The sequence below is a fragment of the Acipenser ruthenus genome, chromosome 24 (genome assembly GCF_902713425.1).
Source record: "Acipenser ruthenus chromosome 24, fAciRut3.2 maternal haplotype, whole genome shotgun sequence".
In the NCBI taxonomy this organism is placed as follows: Eukaryota; Metazoa; Chordata; class Actinopteri; order Acipenseriformes; family Acipenseridae; genus Acipenser; species Acipenser ruthenus.
The window spans coordinates 14802712-14819244 of record NC_081212.1 but is presented as its reverse complement, the minus strand read 5'-3'; the positions used below and the strand labels follow the sequence as shown (position 1 = coordinate 14819244).

The following is a 16533-nucleotide window of genomic DNA, read 5'->3' as shown; positions in this document are numbered from 1 at the left end:
AGTGTAGCAGAATGTACAAAGTCTTTGGGGCCCAGACTACAAACCTTCCGGACACTCGGTCGGGGGGGGGGGGGGGTTGGTGGGCTTTGAACGGGATGGGACGGAGAGAAAGCCTGTGCGAGCATTATTGTTGGTTGTAAAGACAATATCAGCTCTGTTTGAAAACAAAAATGTCTTTCTTTATTTGTTTATTGGAAAAATGTAAAATATGCCTCTCGTTTTGAGTTTTTACAGGGTATCAATACTCAATTACCTTTGTATAAGTCTATTTTCTAGGTATTTTTAGGGGGTCCTAAAAAGAGGGGAGCAACTTATACACCGGTGTGACCTATAGGCTTTTTCCTGAAACTGTTGTCTCAAAAAGGGAAGTACGACTTATACACCGGTGTGACTTATACACAGGTTTTTATGGTAATACAAGTGCCAAGAAAAACAAGGACAAATACTTTTCAGATATGCTTTCATTTGAATTGTGTTTTTAATATAATATAGCCCTGTATCACTGCAGGGAAGGGAAGCCCTGCTCCCTGTTTTTAAATGCTACAGAGACAGACTCCCTGATCCTGGCTCTTTACTTCTCCAATCCCTGACAGGATTGCAGCTTCATACAGCTGCAGGACTGCAGAGCACAGACAATGAGAATAGTCGTTGGTGCGGCGGCGGTTTTGCAGACCTCTGTAGCTTCAGGGAAGAGCATTACAGTGCAGTCTGGAAAGTTCAGATAAAAGTTTCACTAAATGAAAGTTTTACTAGTAAATGCATGAATAATTCCTGTTTTGTTCAGTTAACAACGAAACACCTCGAGTTATCTGCCTTTCTCTTAATGACTAGTTGCTGCTTTCGCTCGTCTCAAAGTGCATTAAGTCAAAATCTGCGACCCTGACCTTTAGCTAGGTCTCCAATATTCAGATGATACAAATGCTGCTGCCTGTGCTGGATGTCTTCTCTGTGCCAGAGCCGAGTATTAATGAGCTGGTGGGGGCGGCACACTTCCCCTGTCCTGTATAATTGGGTTTAAAGGGTCTGATTCTCCAACCCTATAGACAGGGACAGGGCAGCTGTACTAACTACTGTACATATCGAATCTGCGCTCAGTGGCGGCTAGTGGCCAACATTTTTGGGTGATCACACCACGGATGCAGGTGAGGGGGTGGGATCCAGGTGGTAGAAGCACCGTCCAGTGGATCTGTTTATTGTTGGAAGCGATACAAAAAGTTTGCTCTGCGATGTCTTATCGTGGCAGATTTTTCATGACTTTAATATTAAAGTCAGTAATGTCAGCCATCATGTCTTTCAATTGATAAACTTGGCTGAAGCATTTAAATTGTTCGGTTTTCATACATAAAAAAAATAATAACATTAAGTGAGATGTTGAAATAAGACAAATATATTAAAACATACCGAATGCACTCTGAAATTGAAAGGTGTGTTTATTTAAATTGAAGTTGTCCCTGATCAATCCCAAGTTCAAAAGACCAAGAACAGGAAAAAATCAGACCTTAAATGGAAGCCACAATTAAGGTCGGGGGGCAAAAAAATTGCCTAACACAGCAGAATATTACTGAGCTTCAGTGACAGCACTGCTGAAGAGCAGCAGCCTCGGGAGAAAAAGGGACAGACAGCGCAAAATAAAAGCAGATTAAAACTGTGAATAAGAGTATTCATAAACATTAATTTAAAGTTAGACAAAGTCAGAAAAAGATAATTAGACTTGTGAATTTTATTTTAATATTTAAACAGCTTAAACGTTTTCTGTCTTTCCGCAAAGTAACACACCATGCAAGACTGAGAGGAGACGCAGCAGAGCTTCTGGTCTGACTACCAGATTTAATCCAGCAGTAATATGTTCAGATACCAAGGTAGTTATCTCATTACTCTGAAGTCGTGGTTTGAATTTTTAATCTCGGATTGAGTTGAGTCTTGATCTGTATTGCATCACCACAGTTGAACAGGTATTACAGATGCAGAGTTGTAATGGATGGGGGTGGGGTATGGAGTTCACAAATTCAGCGCTGTGATGGGTTAGAGAAGAGACGAAGTCATGCTGCTCCTATTTATAGCCTTTGTTGTCTTTGCACATCAGGCGATCAGCGCGTTCGCTAACCGGCTGCGCTCCATCCAGACATTTTTAAGCCAATCATAGCTGGAAGGGAAGCGCAATTCATTAATAAGAGACTGGGGGTTCGGCAAGCCCCTGTCTGCACTACAAGAGAAACATCAGGTAATACTTAAATATGCAATAATGAATACTACAGGTTATCTTGTTGCACTAATGTGCTGGTTAAAGAACATCCTGCCTTGTTTGCAAGAAATGCATGGCTTTAGCTTTTCAGTGCCCTGCATTGTTTGAATCACAGCAATATGTTTTTCAACATCATCTCAATTTCTCTAGTGCACATCGTAGTGTGTATCCAGATCATGCTCCCTCCTGCAGCAGTACTGGCTTTCTGCTCCCTCAACAGCCACTCCTTTCAATCAGAGAACCAGCACTGTTGCAAGAGGAAATGTGTTCTCCAGCTATTTTAGGTTCCATGGTGCGTGAATGCAAAATTCTAAACCACTGGGATTATGCTGAAATACATTGCTGCGACAGACAACATGGGATACTGAAAAGGTGAAGTCACGTGTTTCAGGATGTTCTGGGGCACTATGGAGTACTATGCGCTGTCGATCAGGGCAGATTCCGTGGCTTTCTATTTGTCAATTTTAGTAATACAAAATGTTACCCAACTGGGGTGGTGCAGGCAGGACACAGAAGCGGATAGTCTAAAAGGAGGGATCTGATGCTTGATCTATAGTTTTAGATGAATGACATTTGTGAAAATTAAGCTAATTGTTTACAGTTATTAAACAAACCTACAGTACGTGGTTGAATGGAAATTATTTGATTGGTCATTTGAAATTCTCGGGTCGGCTGAGCAGGTAATAGGATGTGGTCATTTCTGGAACCCCAAAAACAACCTTTCTGTGACCTCCACGTTGAGGTCCCATGTTGAGTTTGATCAGCCTGTACCTTGATAACCAAATGGAATTTTAAATCACCCTGGATTGCATCAGCCTCCTATCCATGGTTCTCCCGGGATAACCTCTAAATAGAAGTAGCTGATGCTACCCAGGGGGATTCCCTGGTACTGCAGAATGCTCCAATAAAATCCAGCTGTGGCTTATAAAATCGACACTGTATAGACTGATTAAATCAACCCCTTAGTAAAATAGTCATATTTAAAGAGGTTCTGTTGCATATTCTGTGTAATTGCTTTGCCAAATACCCTACAGCTATAGAAAATGAGCACAACAGATTTCAAAGATGTGATGGGTCTTTGCTGTAACCTTCTGTTTCTCCAAAAGGGAAACGTTGTTGTGGTTACTAAGGAAAAACAAAAGCAAACAGACAGCCTAACGTGACTGATTCCCTTGGTTTGGATTGGAAAGGCCAGTATAAATGACTTCATGCGATGGCACAAAAACAAAAGTGAACGGCTAACAGACAATGCCTGGCTAAGCAAAAAAATAAAAGCACACAGCTATTGCACGCACTGAAAACTGTAACAATACTGCCCCCTTCTGCCTGGAATAGTAACTGCATTAAAACAGAGCACTGTCTGTGAGGTCTAAGAGCGTCTTCTCGGTTGAATACATGTATGATTTCAGAAGTGACAGAACAGAAAGGTTTTAAAATCATGTTACTACAACCAGCTTCTTTAGAAATAGAAATACCATACCAGGGGCCTCACTCCAGCCACATTACTACCTACTAAATCCTCAGGGCCAACAAGAATTAGTGGCATCTACATTCACTGAAGACTTCACCCCCCTTTTCTTACAAAAACATGAACATCAGTGCATGCGATTAACAGCAAGACATTACTAAAGTAGTTGCAGCTGGTGTATTTGCTTTTTGTAGCCAAGTAGTTTATTATGGTGGCCACAGTATGTACAAGTGTTTAAGGCTATTATAATACAGCTTTTATTTAATTTAGGCCTAAATTGTAGCAACCTAATGTATGTTTTTTTTGTATAAAAAGGCAGATTTATTACCTCCAGGCAGGGGCATTAAAAGCCTGTTATTCTTCAACCTGCTTAGATTTTAACAAGAGTATTGGTTTTCAAAAGCTTTTTTTTCCTAATGGTTTCTTTTAATGTGTTGAGCCAGCTGAGGCAGGAAGAAGCTGAAGTGATTAAACTCGAGAGCGGAGGGAACGTGGTGGAGGTGCAGGTTCCACAGGGATTTGGGGCTTATACTGGGGACCACATACATGTAGGAGTCAGTAGCAGCTAAGGAGCAGGGATTGACAATAATACTTTAATCAGCTAAAAATGTAAGATAATCACAATGTTTTAACTCCCATTAATTGTGACTACTTCTTCCTTTCTCACACTCTTTCTTATTTCTCGCCTTGTATTTTGATTGCTTTTAAATTATATCCATACCACTGTTCTCTCCCACAATAGAGGAGGGGGGGGGCTGAACAAAGCATCTGGGTAGCAGTGGCACTGATCATTTTTAGTTTTACACACTGCAGCCCCCCATCCAAGTACTGACCAGACCCAAGCCTGCTTCTGAGAGCTGCATTTCCAATGGATACTCCCCATCATAGGAGTGATCAGGCCCAGCCTGGCAAAGCTTCGGAGAGCTGCCAGGCTGCAAAGCGGTAGACATCGCTGTACTCACCCAACACGCTCAGTGCAAACAGGGCTGGGGTGAGAAGGATCAGGAGCATCCTGAAATCAGGAGGGACTCCAGAGGGGACTCGCAGTGGGAGACTTCAAACCTGGAAACAGCAAGAGGAGAAGAGATGAGAACACAGTACCTCACAATCACATTACAGCACGAGGAGAGATGAGAACGCAGTACCCCACAATCACATTACAGCACGAGGAGAGATGAGAACACAGTACCCCACAATCACATTACAGCACGAGGAGAGATGAGAACACAGTACCCCACAATCACATTACAGCACGAGGAGAGATGAGAACACAGTACCTCACAATCACGTTACAGCAAGAGGAGAGATGAGAACGCAGTACCCCACAATCACATTACAGCAAGAGGAGGAGAGATGAGAACACAGTACCCTACAATCACATTACAGCAAGAGGAGGAGTGATGAGAACGCAGTACCCCACAATCACATTACAGCAAGAGGAGGAGAGATGAGAACGCAGTACCCCACAATCACATTACAGCACGAGGAGAGATGAGAACGCAGTACCCCACAATCACATTACAGCACGAGGAGAGATGAGAACGCAGTACCCCACAATCACATTACAGCAAGAGGAGGAGAGATGAGAACACAGTACCCCACAATCACATTACAGCAAGAGGAGGAGAGATGAGAACACAGTACCCCACAATCACATTACAGCAAGAGGAGGAGAGATGAGAACACAGTACCCTACAATCACATTACAGCAAGAGGAGGAGTGATGAGAACGCAGTACCCCACAATCACATTACAGCACGAGGAGAGATGAGAACGCAGTACCCCACAATCACATTACAGCAAGAGGAGGAGAGATGAGAACGCAGTACCCCACAATCACATTACAGCAAGAGGAGGAGTGATGAGAACGCAGTACCCCACAATCACATTACAGCACGAGGAGAGATGAGAACGCAGTACCCCACAATCACATTACAGCAAGAGGAGGAGAGATGAGAACGCAGTACCCCACAATCACATTACAGAAAGAGGAGGAGAGATGAGAACACAGTACCCCACAATCACATTACAGCACGAGGAGAGATGAGAACGCAGTACCCCACAATCACATTACAGCAAGAGGAGGAGTGATGAGAACGCAGTACCCCACAATCACATTACAGCACGAGGAGAGATGAGAACGCAGTACCCCACAATCACATTACAGCAAGAGGAGGAGAGATGAGAACGCAGTACCCCACAATCACATTACAGAAAGAGGAGGAGAGATGAGAACACAGTACCCCACAATCACATTACAGCACGAGGAGAGATGAGAACGCAGTACCCCACAATCACATTACAGCAAGAGGAGGAGAGATGAGAACGCAGTACCCCACAATCACATTACAGAAAGAGGAGAGATGAGAACGCAGTACCCCACAATCACGTTACAGCAAGAGGAGAGATGAGAACGCAGTACCCCACAATCACATTACAGCAAGAGGAGGAGAGATGAGAACGCAGTACCCCACAATCACGTTACAGCAAGAGGAGAGATGAGAACGCAGTACCCCACAATCACATTACAGCAAGAGGAGGAGAGATGAGAACGCAGTACCCCACAATCACATTACAGAAAGAGGAGGAGAGATGAGAACACAGTACCTCACAATCACATTACAGCAAGAGGAGAGATGAGAACGCAGTACCCCACAATCACATTACAGCAAGAGGAGGAGAGATGAGAACACAGTACCCTACAATCATGGTCAGATATTTTAAACAAATTATTAAAATCTAGATGTGTATTACGTACTTAACTTACAATCTTAGTCACTCTGCTCAGTACGCTCTCCAACTAGATCGCTTGTCATAAACACTGACAAACATGAAATCAGCTGATCATGTTCCACCCAGTAACTGCATCCATCTCTCTGACTGGACAGTTCAATACAATTCCTTATTATTCTTGGTTGTTATTATGTTATTTATAATACTGTCCTTTTATACATACGCGTCAATGGGGTTTCTCATGTTCATTTTTGTTCCAAAGGTCTGCCTGTCACTCAGAACAGGAATAAAGAGATTCGGACTCTGCCTGAGAAGCAGTGGGCAGACCGTGGTTTGCCCGAGCAAAGCCAAAAATAAGTTCTAAGTTATTTAACATTTAGAGCTTTGCCCAAAGTCAGCGGGCAATTCATTTCTGGGTTTGCCCGTAACATTGTATTACATATATTATTATTATTTATTTCTTAGCAGACGCCCTTATCCAGGGAGACTTACAATTGTTACAAGATATCACAATATTTTTACATACAATTACCCATTTATACAGTTGGGTTTTTACTGGAGCACTGCACTGGTATGGAGACGCGTTGCTGAACAGGTCATGTCACTGCACTGGTATGGAGACGCGTGGCTGAACAGGTCATGTCACTGCACTGGTATGGAGACGCGTGCGCTGAATTGGTGAGAGACGGGCTTTATGAACCTAAACATTTCAGAATGCTCTTAATCACAGGCGACAGAGGTATTTTGTGTACAGATTATGTTCAATGTAGAATAGTTTAGTTCGTAGGAACATAGTATTTAAGAGAGCGGTAGATTTCACCAACACTAAACAGAAAATAACCAAAAGCAAATGATGCGATATCCTGGCACTAGCTTTGGCTTGCTCTATAACTAGAGACTGGGGAAACATCTATTACACTATCAATCTCCTAGGCACAACACATACAGAATAGTATATAGTGTGCTGTACAATACCAGCCTGCTCTATAACTAGAGGCTGGGGAAACAGCTATTACACTATCAATCTCCTAGGCACAATACATATAGAATAGTATAGTTAGGGGTCTAGCTAAATCGTGATTTTGCGGAAAATCACGGAATTGAGGGGTCACTGCGAAATTCACCTCTTTTAGGGGCCAATGCGTACGGAGAGAAGAAAAAAAACGTTGTTTAAATGAACTACTGCACAATGCAAGCGACGCAAACTATTTGTCTTCCATCTGTAGATGGGCTTTTTTTTTATTCGTTTGCAGTCCTGTGTGCATTTCACTTAGGCAAAAAAAACACGTCTTTCGACAAATAACATTTACAAAAAAATACTCCAACGCGGTTAATGTTCTTGTCTACTGTTCAAATGACAACGATGTTTTAACCAGCCTATCGGTGCATCTGTACTGGCTTTTCTGTGACCTGTACTGTGCAGTAGGGGGTGGGACAAAGTCAGTGCTGCATTGTTTTAATTTAGGTTGCCAAGATCTAGTTTTCAGCATTGGAGGTAAAATACCAGAAATGGACAACAAAGCAAAAAAAGCAAAGTATATTTCGACTGATGATCGTGTCAAGATATTTCCCAAAGAAACTGTACATGTAGATGGAGGTAATTGTTTTGCACATCTTGTAATGTGTCTTTGGAGAAAATATGATCAATCACCATTTAGCTTCAGAATCACAAATTAAAACAAAAGGCTACTACAGAGGCTGCTGAACAGAACGTAAAATAAACAGCTTTCAGAAAACAAACTGGAAAGTCAGTGCAGAGAAAAAGTATTCCTGTCGGTTGTAGCCAAGTTAAATCAGTACTACAGGTATGATCTAGCACAGCCACCTCGCTTCAAACAAACTGCTGCTGCTTACTTTTTAAATGCAGTTAGAATTTTAGACCCGAATACGCACGTTTTCTATGTTTTCACTCGGTACTAATAAAATAAATGATTGGATAACATGACAATGAATGTGCTGCATATATTGCATTTATTAAAGTATGCCAGATGTCCTTGGGTAACTGAGTATTTGGACTGTTTCTAATCGATTTCCACATCTGTATAACTTGGTAAAGCTTTGACTTACACTTCAAACCAATTCAGTGGATGCAGAATATGCAGTCTCAATGTATGGGCAAGTCCACACCAGACAGAGAATGTCGGCAGCAACTGTTGGGAGATGTTGCATGCTTGCCTTTAACAAATGACAGCACTCTGTTTTAGTAAGGAAGCAAGTGCCACTATTTTTAGGCGTTTACAGTGCTCTGAAATACTGTCTACTTAGGTTTATTTAATGTTTAAACAGGTCTGCGAAATGTCAGCGAAATCCTAATTTTATTCCATAACCTATCCGCAAAAAATATGTAAATTTACCTCGATTTAGGTAGACCTGTATGTGTGGTGTACAATACAAGGGAATAACCACTCCACCACAGGGCAGAGAGGCGGCCCACAAGTGGCTTTTGTCATGAGTGGGCTTACTAGCCACTCTGACCTTGAGTGGGTGGAAATCACCTTGTATCTTACACTGCACCCTATACTAGATTTTTAATGTATAGTTAAATAAAGAATAAACTGTATACCTCATTGTAATGTGAAGTTAGATACAAATACATTTTAGATGGCTGTATCAAATCAATATCACAGTCTAGTTAGTATATACTATAGTCTGATAGTAATAATAAAAAATAATAATAATAAAACAAGTAGCTCTTTTGGAAAGATTATATGTTATCCTGTATATTTTTCTGCCAACATTAACATCCTTTGTCCGGTAATATAACACAACAACTTAAGTGCACCAGTTTGAGGGAAACTGCTGCCTGTGTTTAATATTCCCTGGTGGGAAATTAGCTTTTGTGTCTCATAAAAAAAAAACCCTTTCAGCTTAAAAGGCAGAGCCCTCATTAACACCATTGTTCTCTTTAAGACTCAGACCCTCCCTCTTCACATGCAGTTCTGAACCCTCGCAATGGGGGTGTAGTTTCCTACACGGCTAAACTTTAGAAATAAGCATGTTTAAAACGTTAATGTATTGGGAATGTTTGTAACCAATCAAAAAAGCCATCATGAGAAGCCCTCCATTAAAGAGCTGTCACTTTATAATGATGCAACATTTCTGCATGCATAAAAAAAGACATTCAATAACCTTGCACAGCACACAGCCTGCTATATAAACACTACAGCTGGCCTCTATATTTGACATGCATATCTTTAACAGTGGTTAGGAAAGTCTGAGACGTTTACTACTTGGAAAACAGTTAAATATGTAAACTATTATCCTCCCTAGATTTCTTACTCTGACCTAGCTGAATTAGCTTGTAAATGGGTCTGAGTAGACAGTAGGAGAGCTGGAGGTGGAGGCACAGGGAGTCATAGCGGGCAGCAGGCTGGCTGCCCCATGAATATTCACAGTAGACAGTAGGAGAGCTGGAGGTGGAGGCACAGGGAGTCACAAAGGGCAGCAGGCTGGCTGCCCCATGAATATTCACAGTAGACAGTAGGAGAGCTGGAGGTGGAGGCACAGTGGGCAGCAGGTTGGCTGCCCCATGAATATTCACTCCCCTCTAATTAGAGTTCTGAGGTGAGGTCACCAGGCTTAGAAACACCCCAGCTATTCACTCAACACCAGCCAGATACCTCCAAATGAATTCAGATACCTTCAAATGAAGTATAAATGCAGCTTTCCTTACAACATGCAACATGACTAATGATACAGAGGAAGTGGTCACTGGAATCTCTGGCTCTCTCGCGGTCCCTACAACCACCAGCATATTTTCTAATGTTTGCTGTTGTATTTGCTGTAATATGGCTTGCATGTTGATTTCTGGAAAAGGTATGGTTGTGAAAGTCAGAAGCCAGTAATTTCCCTTACTATTTTATAGTGCTGGGACGGACATGGCATTTTCATGTTCAGATATCCATTCAAGATTCAGACAGTTACTTAGAATGTTGCAAAACGTTATCACAGCCATTATATGCAACACTAAGAAAGGCCTTTACCCTCGCAAATTAACAAAACAAAAGATGCCAGTAGTTCTGGTTAAAAAATGGTGTGTATTTCAGGTACAAATATAAAAAAGACAACACATTTTTAAACAATTCCTGCATTGTCGTGTCCTCGCAATAAAAGTGGCACAGGCACATTTTCATAATGTAATAACAGAACTTTTTAACTTGAATAAACACTTCAAATAAAATACATGTGGAAAAGGGGGCATTATACAATGAAAACACAACAATAATTATTCATCATAGGATTATTTATTTCTTGCAGCTAGTCAAAAAGCACCTGGTTTTTCCCTCTTAGAAAACTTGTTGGCAAATAACTGAATTGCTGTTGAATAGTCACAGAAACTACTAAAAAGTTATTTTGTCTTTACAATATTATGTTCAAAACAGCAAAAAAACAACAATCAGCAGTTTTTTTCTGTTCGCTGCACACTTGGAAGAGTACAGTGTTTTTTTTTGTTTATTTAAATGTGCAGGTCAGAAAATTCATCCAAACCGAAACGGTAACTATATATTTGAAAGTTAGACGCAGTAGTGTGTGGGTATCAGTGTGAGTAATCCTGCAGTGAAAATGTGCGTTTGGATAGGATACTTGCTAAAGCCTCGAACACACTCATCTCAATCGTCGCATCTCAATGCAAAAATCTTTGCAAATGGGCATCACACACTGCCAAAAGAAATCTCAGGAAGGGACGCATGATTTGTGTTTTTCTTTTCTGATGTTTGACATTGCCCTGGATGCAAAAAGTACAGCGGCAATGGGAAGAATCAATAGGTGAAAACATACAGTGCCTTGCGAAAGTATTCGGCCCCCTTGAACTTTGCGACCTTTTGCCACATTTCAGGCTTCAAACATATAAGATATGAAACTGTAATTTTTTGTGAAGAATCAACAACAAGTGGGACACAATCATGAAGAGGAACGAAATTTATTGGATATTTCAAACTTTTTTAACAAATAAAAAACTGAAAAATTGGGCGTGCAAAATTATTCAGCCCCCTTAAGTTAATACTTTGTAGCGCCACCTTTTGCTGCGATTACAGCTGTAAGTCGCTTGGGGTATGTCTCTATCAGTTTTGCACATCGAGAGACTGAAATTTTTGTCCATTCCTCCTTGCAAAACAGCTCGAGCTCAGTGAGGTTGGATGGAGAGCATTTGTGAACAGCAGTTTTCAGTTCTTTCCACAGATTCTCGATTGGATTCAGGTCTGGACTTTGACTTGGCCATTCTAACACCTGGATATGTTTATTTGTGAACCATTCCATTGTAGATTTTGCTTTATGTTTTGGATCATTGTCTTGTTGGAAGACAAATCTCCGTCCCAGTCTCAGGTCTTTTGCAGACTCCATCAGGTTTTCTTTGGCTCCATCCATCTTCCCATCAATTTTAACCATCTTCCCTGTCCCTGCTGAAGAAAAGCAGGCCCAAACCATGATGCTGCCACCACCATGTTTGACAGTGGGGATGGTGTGTTCAGGGTGATGAGCTGTGTTGCTTTTACGCCAAACATAACGTTTTGCATTGTTGCCAAAAAGTTCGATTTTGGTTTCATCTGACCAGAGCACCTTCTTCCACATGTTTGGTGTGTCTCCCAGGTGGCTTGTGGCAAACTGTAAACGACACTTTTTATGGATATCTTTAAGAAATGGCTTTCTTCTTGCCACTCTTCCATAAAGGCCAGATTTGTGCAGTATACGACTGATTGTTGTCCTATGGACAGAGTCTCCCACCTCAGCTGTAGATCTCTGCAGTTCATCCAGAGTGATCATGGGCCTCTTGGCTGCATCTCTGATCAGTCTTCTCCTTGTATGAGCTGAAAGTTTAGAGGGACGGCCAGGTCTTGGTAGATTTGCAGTGGTCTGATACTCCTTCCATTTCAATATTATCGCTTGCACAGTGCTCCTTGGGATGTTTAAAGCTTGGGAAATCTTTTTGTATCCAAATCCGGCTTTAAACTTCTCCACAACAGTATCTCGGACCTGCCTGGTGTGTTCCTTGTTCTTCATGATGCTCTCTGCGCTTTAAACTGACCTCAGACTATCACAGTGCAGGTGCATTTATACGGAGACTTGATTACACACAGGTGGATTCTATTTATCATCATTAGTCATTTAGGTCAACATTGGATCATTCAGAGATCCTCACTGAACTTCTGGAGAGAGTTTGCTGCACTGAAAGTAAAGGGGCTGAATAATTTTGCACGCCCAATTTTTCAGTTTTTTATTTGTTAAAAAAGTTTGAAATATCCAATAAATTTCGTTCCACTTCATGATTGTGTCCCACTTGTTGTTGATTCTTCACAAAAAATTACAGTTTCATATCTTTATGTTTGAAGCCTGAAATGTGGCAAAAGGTCGCAAAGTTCAAGGGGGCCGAATACTTTCGCAAGGCACTGTAAGCCTACGGCAGTACTAATATCTACAATTTTGGCTAGAAGGCAACGTGATTGTGAAAACCTTATACAGTGCCTTGCGAAAGTATTCGGCCCCCTTGAACTTTGCGACCTTTTGCCACATTTCAGGCTTCAAACATAAAGATATGAAACTGTAATTTTTTGTGAAGAATCAACAACAAGTGGGACACAATCATGAAGTGGAACGAAATTTATTGGATATTTCAAACTTTTTTAACAAATAAAAAACTGAAAAATTGGGCGTGCAAAATTATTCAGCCCCCTTAAGTTAATACTTTGTAGCGCCACCTTTTGCTGCGATTACAGCTGTAAGTCGCTTGGGGTATGTCTCTATCAGTTTTGCACATCGAGAGACTGAAATTTTTGCCCATTCCTCCTTGCAAAACAGCTCGAGCTCAGTGTGAGGTTGGATGGAGAGCATTTGTGAACAGCAGTTTTCAGTTCTTTCCACAGATTCTCGATTGGATTCAGGTCTGGACTTTGACTTGGCCATTCTAACACCTGGATATGTTTATTTGTGAACCATTCCATTGTAGATTTTGCTTTATGTTTTGGATCATTGTCTTGTTGGAAGACAAATCTCCGTCCCAGTCTCAGGTCTTTTGCAGACTCCATCAGGTTTTCTTCCAGAATGGTCCTGTATTTGGCTCCATCAATCTTCCCATCAATTTTAACCATCTTCCCTGTCCCTGCTGAAGAAAAGCAGGCCCAAACCATGATGCTGCCACCACCATGTTTGACAGTGGGGATGGTGTGTTCAGGGTGATGAGCTGTGTTGCTTTTACGCCAAACATAACGTTTTGCATTGTTGCCAAAAAGTTCGATTTTGGTTTCATCTGACCAGAGCACCTTCTTCCACATGTTTGGTGTGTCTCCCAGGTGGCTTGTGGCAAACTGTAAACGACACTTTTTATGGATATCTTTAAGAAATGGCTTTCTTCTTGCCACTCTTCCATAAAGGCCAGATTGTTGTCCTATGGACAGAGTCTCCCACCTCAGCTGTAGATCTCTGCAGTTCATCCAGAGTGATCATGGGCCTCTTGGCTGCATCTCTGATCAGTCTTCTCCTTGTATGAGCTGAAAGTTTAGAGGGACGGCCAGGTCTTGGTAGATTTGCAGTGGTCTGATACTCCTTCCATTTCAATATTATCGCTTGCACAGTGCTCCTTGGGATGTTTAAAGCTTGGGAAATCTTTTTGTATCCAAATCCGGCTTTAAACTTCTCCACAACAGTATCTCGGACCTGCCTGGTGTGTTCCTTGTTCTTCATGATGCTCTCTGCGCTTTAAACGGACCTCTGAGACTATCACAGTGCAGGTGCATTTATACGGAGACTTGATTACACACAGGTGGATTCTATTTATCATCATTAGTCATTTAGGTCAACATTGGATCATTCAGAGATCCTCACTGAACTTCTGGAGAGAGTTTGCTGCACTGAAAGTAAAGGGGCTGAATAATTTTGCACGCCCAATTTTTCAGTTTTTTATTTGTTAAAAAAGTTTGAAATATCCAATACATTTCGTTCCACTTCATGATTGTGTCCCACTTGTTGTTGATTCTTCACAAAAAATTACAGTTTCATATCTTTATGTTTGAAGCCTGAAATGTGGCAAAAGGTCGCAAAGTTCAAGGGGGCCGAATACTTTCGCAAGGCACTGTATGACTGGAGACATGTATGTATTCTCTCTCTCGTATACACACACACACACACACACACACACACACACACACACACACACATATATATATATATATATATAAAATGAGTACTGTGCAAAAGTTTTAGGCAGGTGTGAAAAAATGCTGTAAAGTAAGAATGCTTTCAAAAATAGACATGTTAATAGTTTATATTTATCAATTAACTAAATGCAAAGTGAGTGAACAGAAGAAAAATCTACATCAAATCAAAATTTGGTGTAACCACCCTTTGAAACAGCATCAATTCTTCTAGGTACACTTGCACACAGTTTTTGAAGGAACTCGGCAGGTAGGTTGGCCCAAACATCTTGGAGAACTAACCACAGTTCTGTGGATTTAGACAGCCTCAGTTGCTTCTCTCTCTTCATGTAATCCCAGACAGACTCGATGATGTTGAGATCAGGGCTCTGTGGGGGCCATACCATCACTTCCAGGACTCCTTGTTCTTCTTTACGCTGAAGATAGTTCTTAATGACGTTCGCTGTATGTTTGGGGTCGTTGTCATACTGCAGAATAAATTTGGGGCCAATCAGATGCCTCCCTGATGGTATTGCATGATGGATAAGTATCTGCCTGTACTTCTCAGCATTGAGGAGACCATTAATTCTGACCAAATCCCCAACTCCATTTGCAGAAATGCAGCCCCAAACCTGCAAGGAACCTCCACCATGCTTCACTGTTGCCTGCAGACACTCATTCGTGTGCCGCTCTCCAGCCCTTCGGCGAACAAACTGCCTTCTGCTACAGCCAAATATTTCAAATTTTGACTCATCAGTCCAGAGCACCTGCTGCCATTTTTCTGCACCCCAGTTGCAGTGTTTTTGTGCATAGTTGAGTCGCTTGGCCTTGTTTCCACATCGGAGGTATGGCTTTTTGGCCGCAAGTCTTCCATGAAGGCCACTTCTGACCAGACTTCTCCGGACAATAGATGGGTGTACCAGGGTCTCACTGTTTTCTGCCAATTCTGAGCTGATTGCACTGCTGGACATCTTCCGATTGCGAAGGGAAGTAAGCATGATGTGTCTTTCATCTGCTGCAGTAAGTTTCCTTGGCCGACCACTGCGTCTGCGGTCCTCAACGTTGCCCGTTTCTTTGTGCTTCTTCAAAAGAGCTTGGACAGCACATCTGGAAACCCCTGTCTGCCTTGAAATTTCTGCCTGGGAGAGACCTTGCTGATGCAGTATAACTACCTTGTGTCTTGTTGCTGTGCTCAGTCTTGCCATGGTGTATGACTTTTGACAGTAAACTGTCTTCAGCAACCTCACCTTGTTATCTGAGTTTGGCTGTTCCTCACCCAGTTTTATTCCTCCTACACAGCTGTTTCTGTTTCAGTTAATGATTGTGTTTCAACCTACATATTGAATTGATGATCATCAGCACCTGTTTGGTATAATTGTTTAATCATACACCTGACTGTATGCCTACAAAATCCCTGACTTTGTGCAAGTATACCTAGAAGAATTGATGCTGTTTTGAAGGCAAAGGGTGGTCACACCAAATATGGATTTGATTTAGATTTTACTTCTGTTCACTCACTTTGCATTTAGTTAATTGATAAATATAATCTATTAACATATCTATTTTTGAAAGCATTCTTACTTTACAGCATTTTTTCACACCTGCCACAGTACTGACTTGCGAATGGGTATAAACACGTCCAATGCGAGGGAATCACATCACAAAATAAAGATCTTTAAACTCTGCACGCAGGCTAAAATTGTCCAATCCTATAAAATCAGATCGCAATGCATGACACACTGTCCGATGCGACTGAAAAAACATGTTGTTATTGATCGCACCAGGCTGTGTGTCCTGGGCTTAACAGTACTGGAGGTGAAACACCGTTCAGGAAATGGTAGAAGTGTGCATTTGTTTAATTTTGTAATTAAGATTTATTTTTATCTTAAGTTTGTCATGTTTTGTTGTTGAAGTATGCAGGACAAGTAAACATTGGGGGTAATACAGTATTAAAACTAATACAT

At 41.5% G+C, this 16533-nt stretch overlaps 1 protein-coding gene across 2 annotated transcripts in view; it reads right to left on the bottom strand.

The window, feature by feature from the left end:
• LOC117429675 (CD276 antigen) overlaps positions 1-16533 on the bottom strand; it is an 84090-nt gene that overhangs the window by 53939 nt on the left and 13618 nt on the right. For both annotated transcript variants that reach the window (XM_058998427.1, XM_058998428.1), the window contains exon 2: positions 4673-4772. In XM_058998427.1, coding sequence (XP_058854410.1) covers positions 4673-4721 — 49 coding nt within the window. In that variant the 5' untranslated portion in view covers positions 4722-4772. The remainder of the gene's footprint in view (positions 1-4672; positions 4773-16533) is intronic.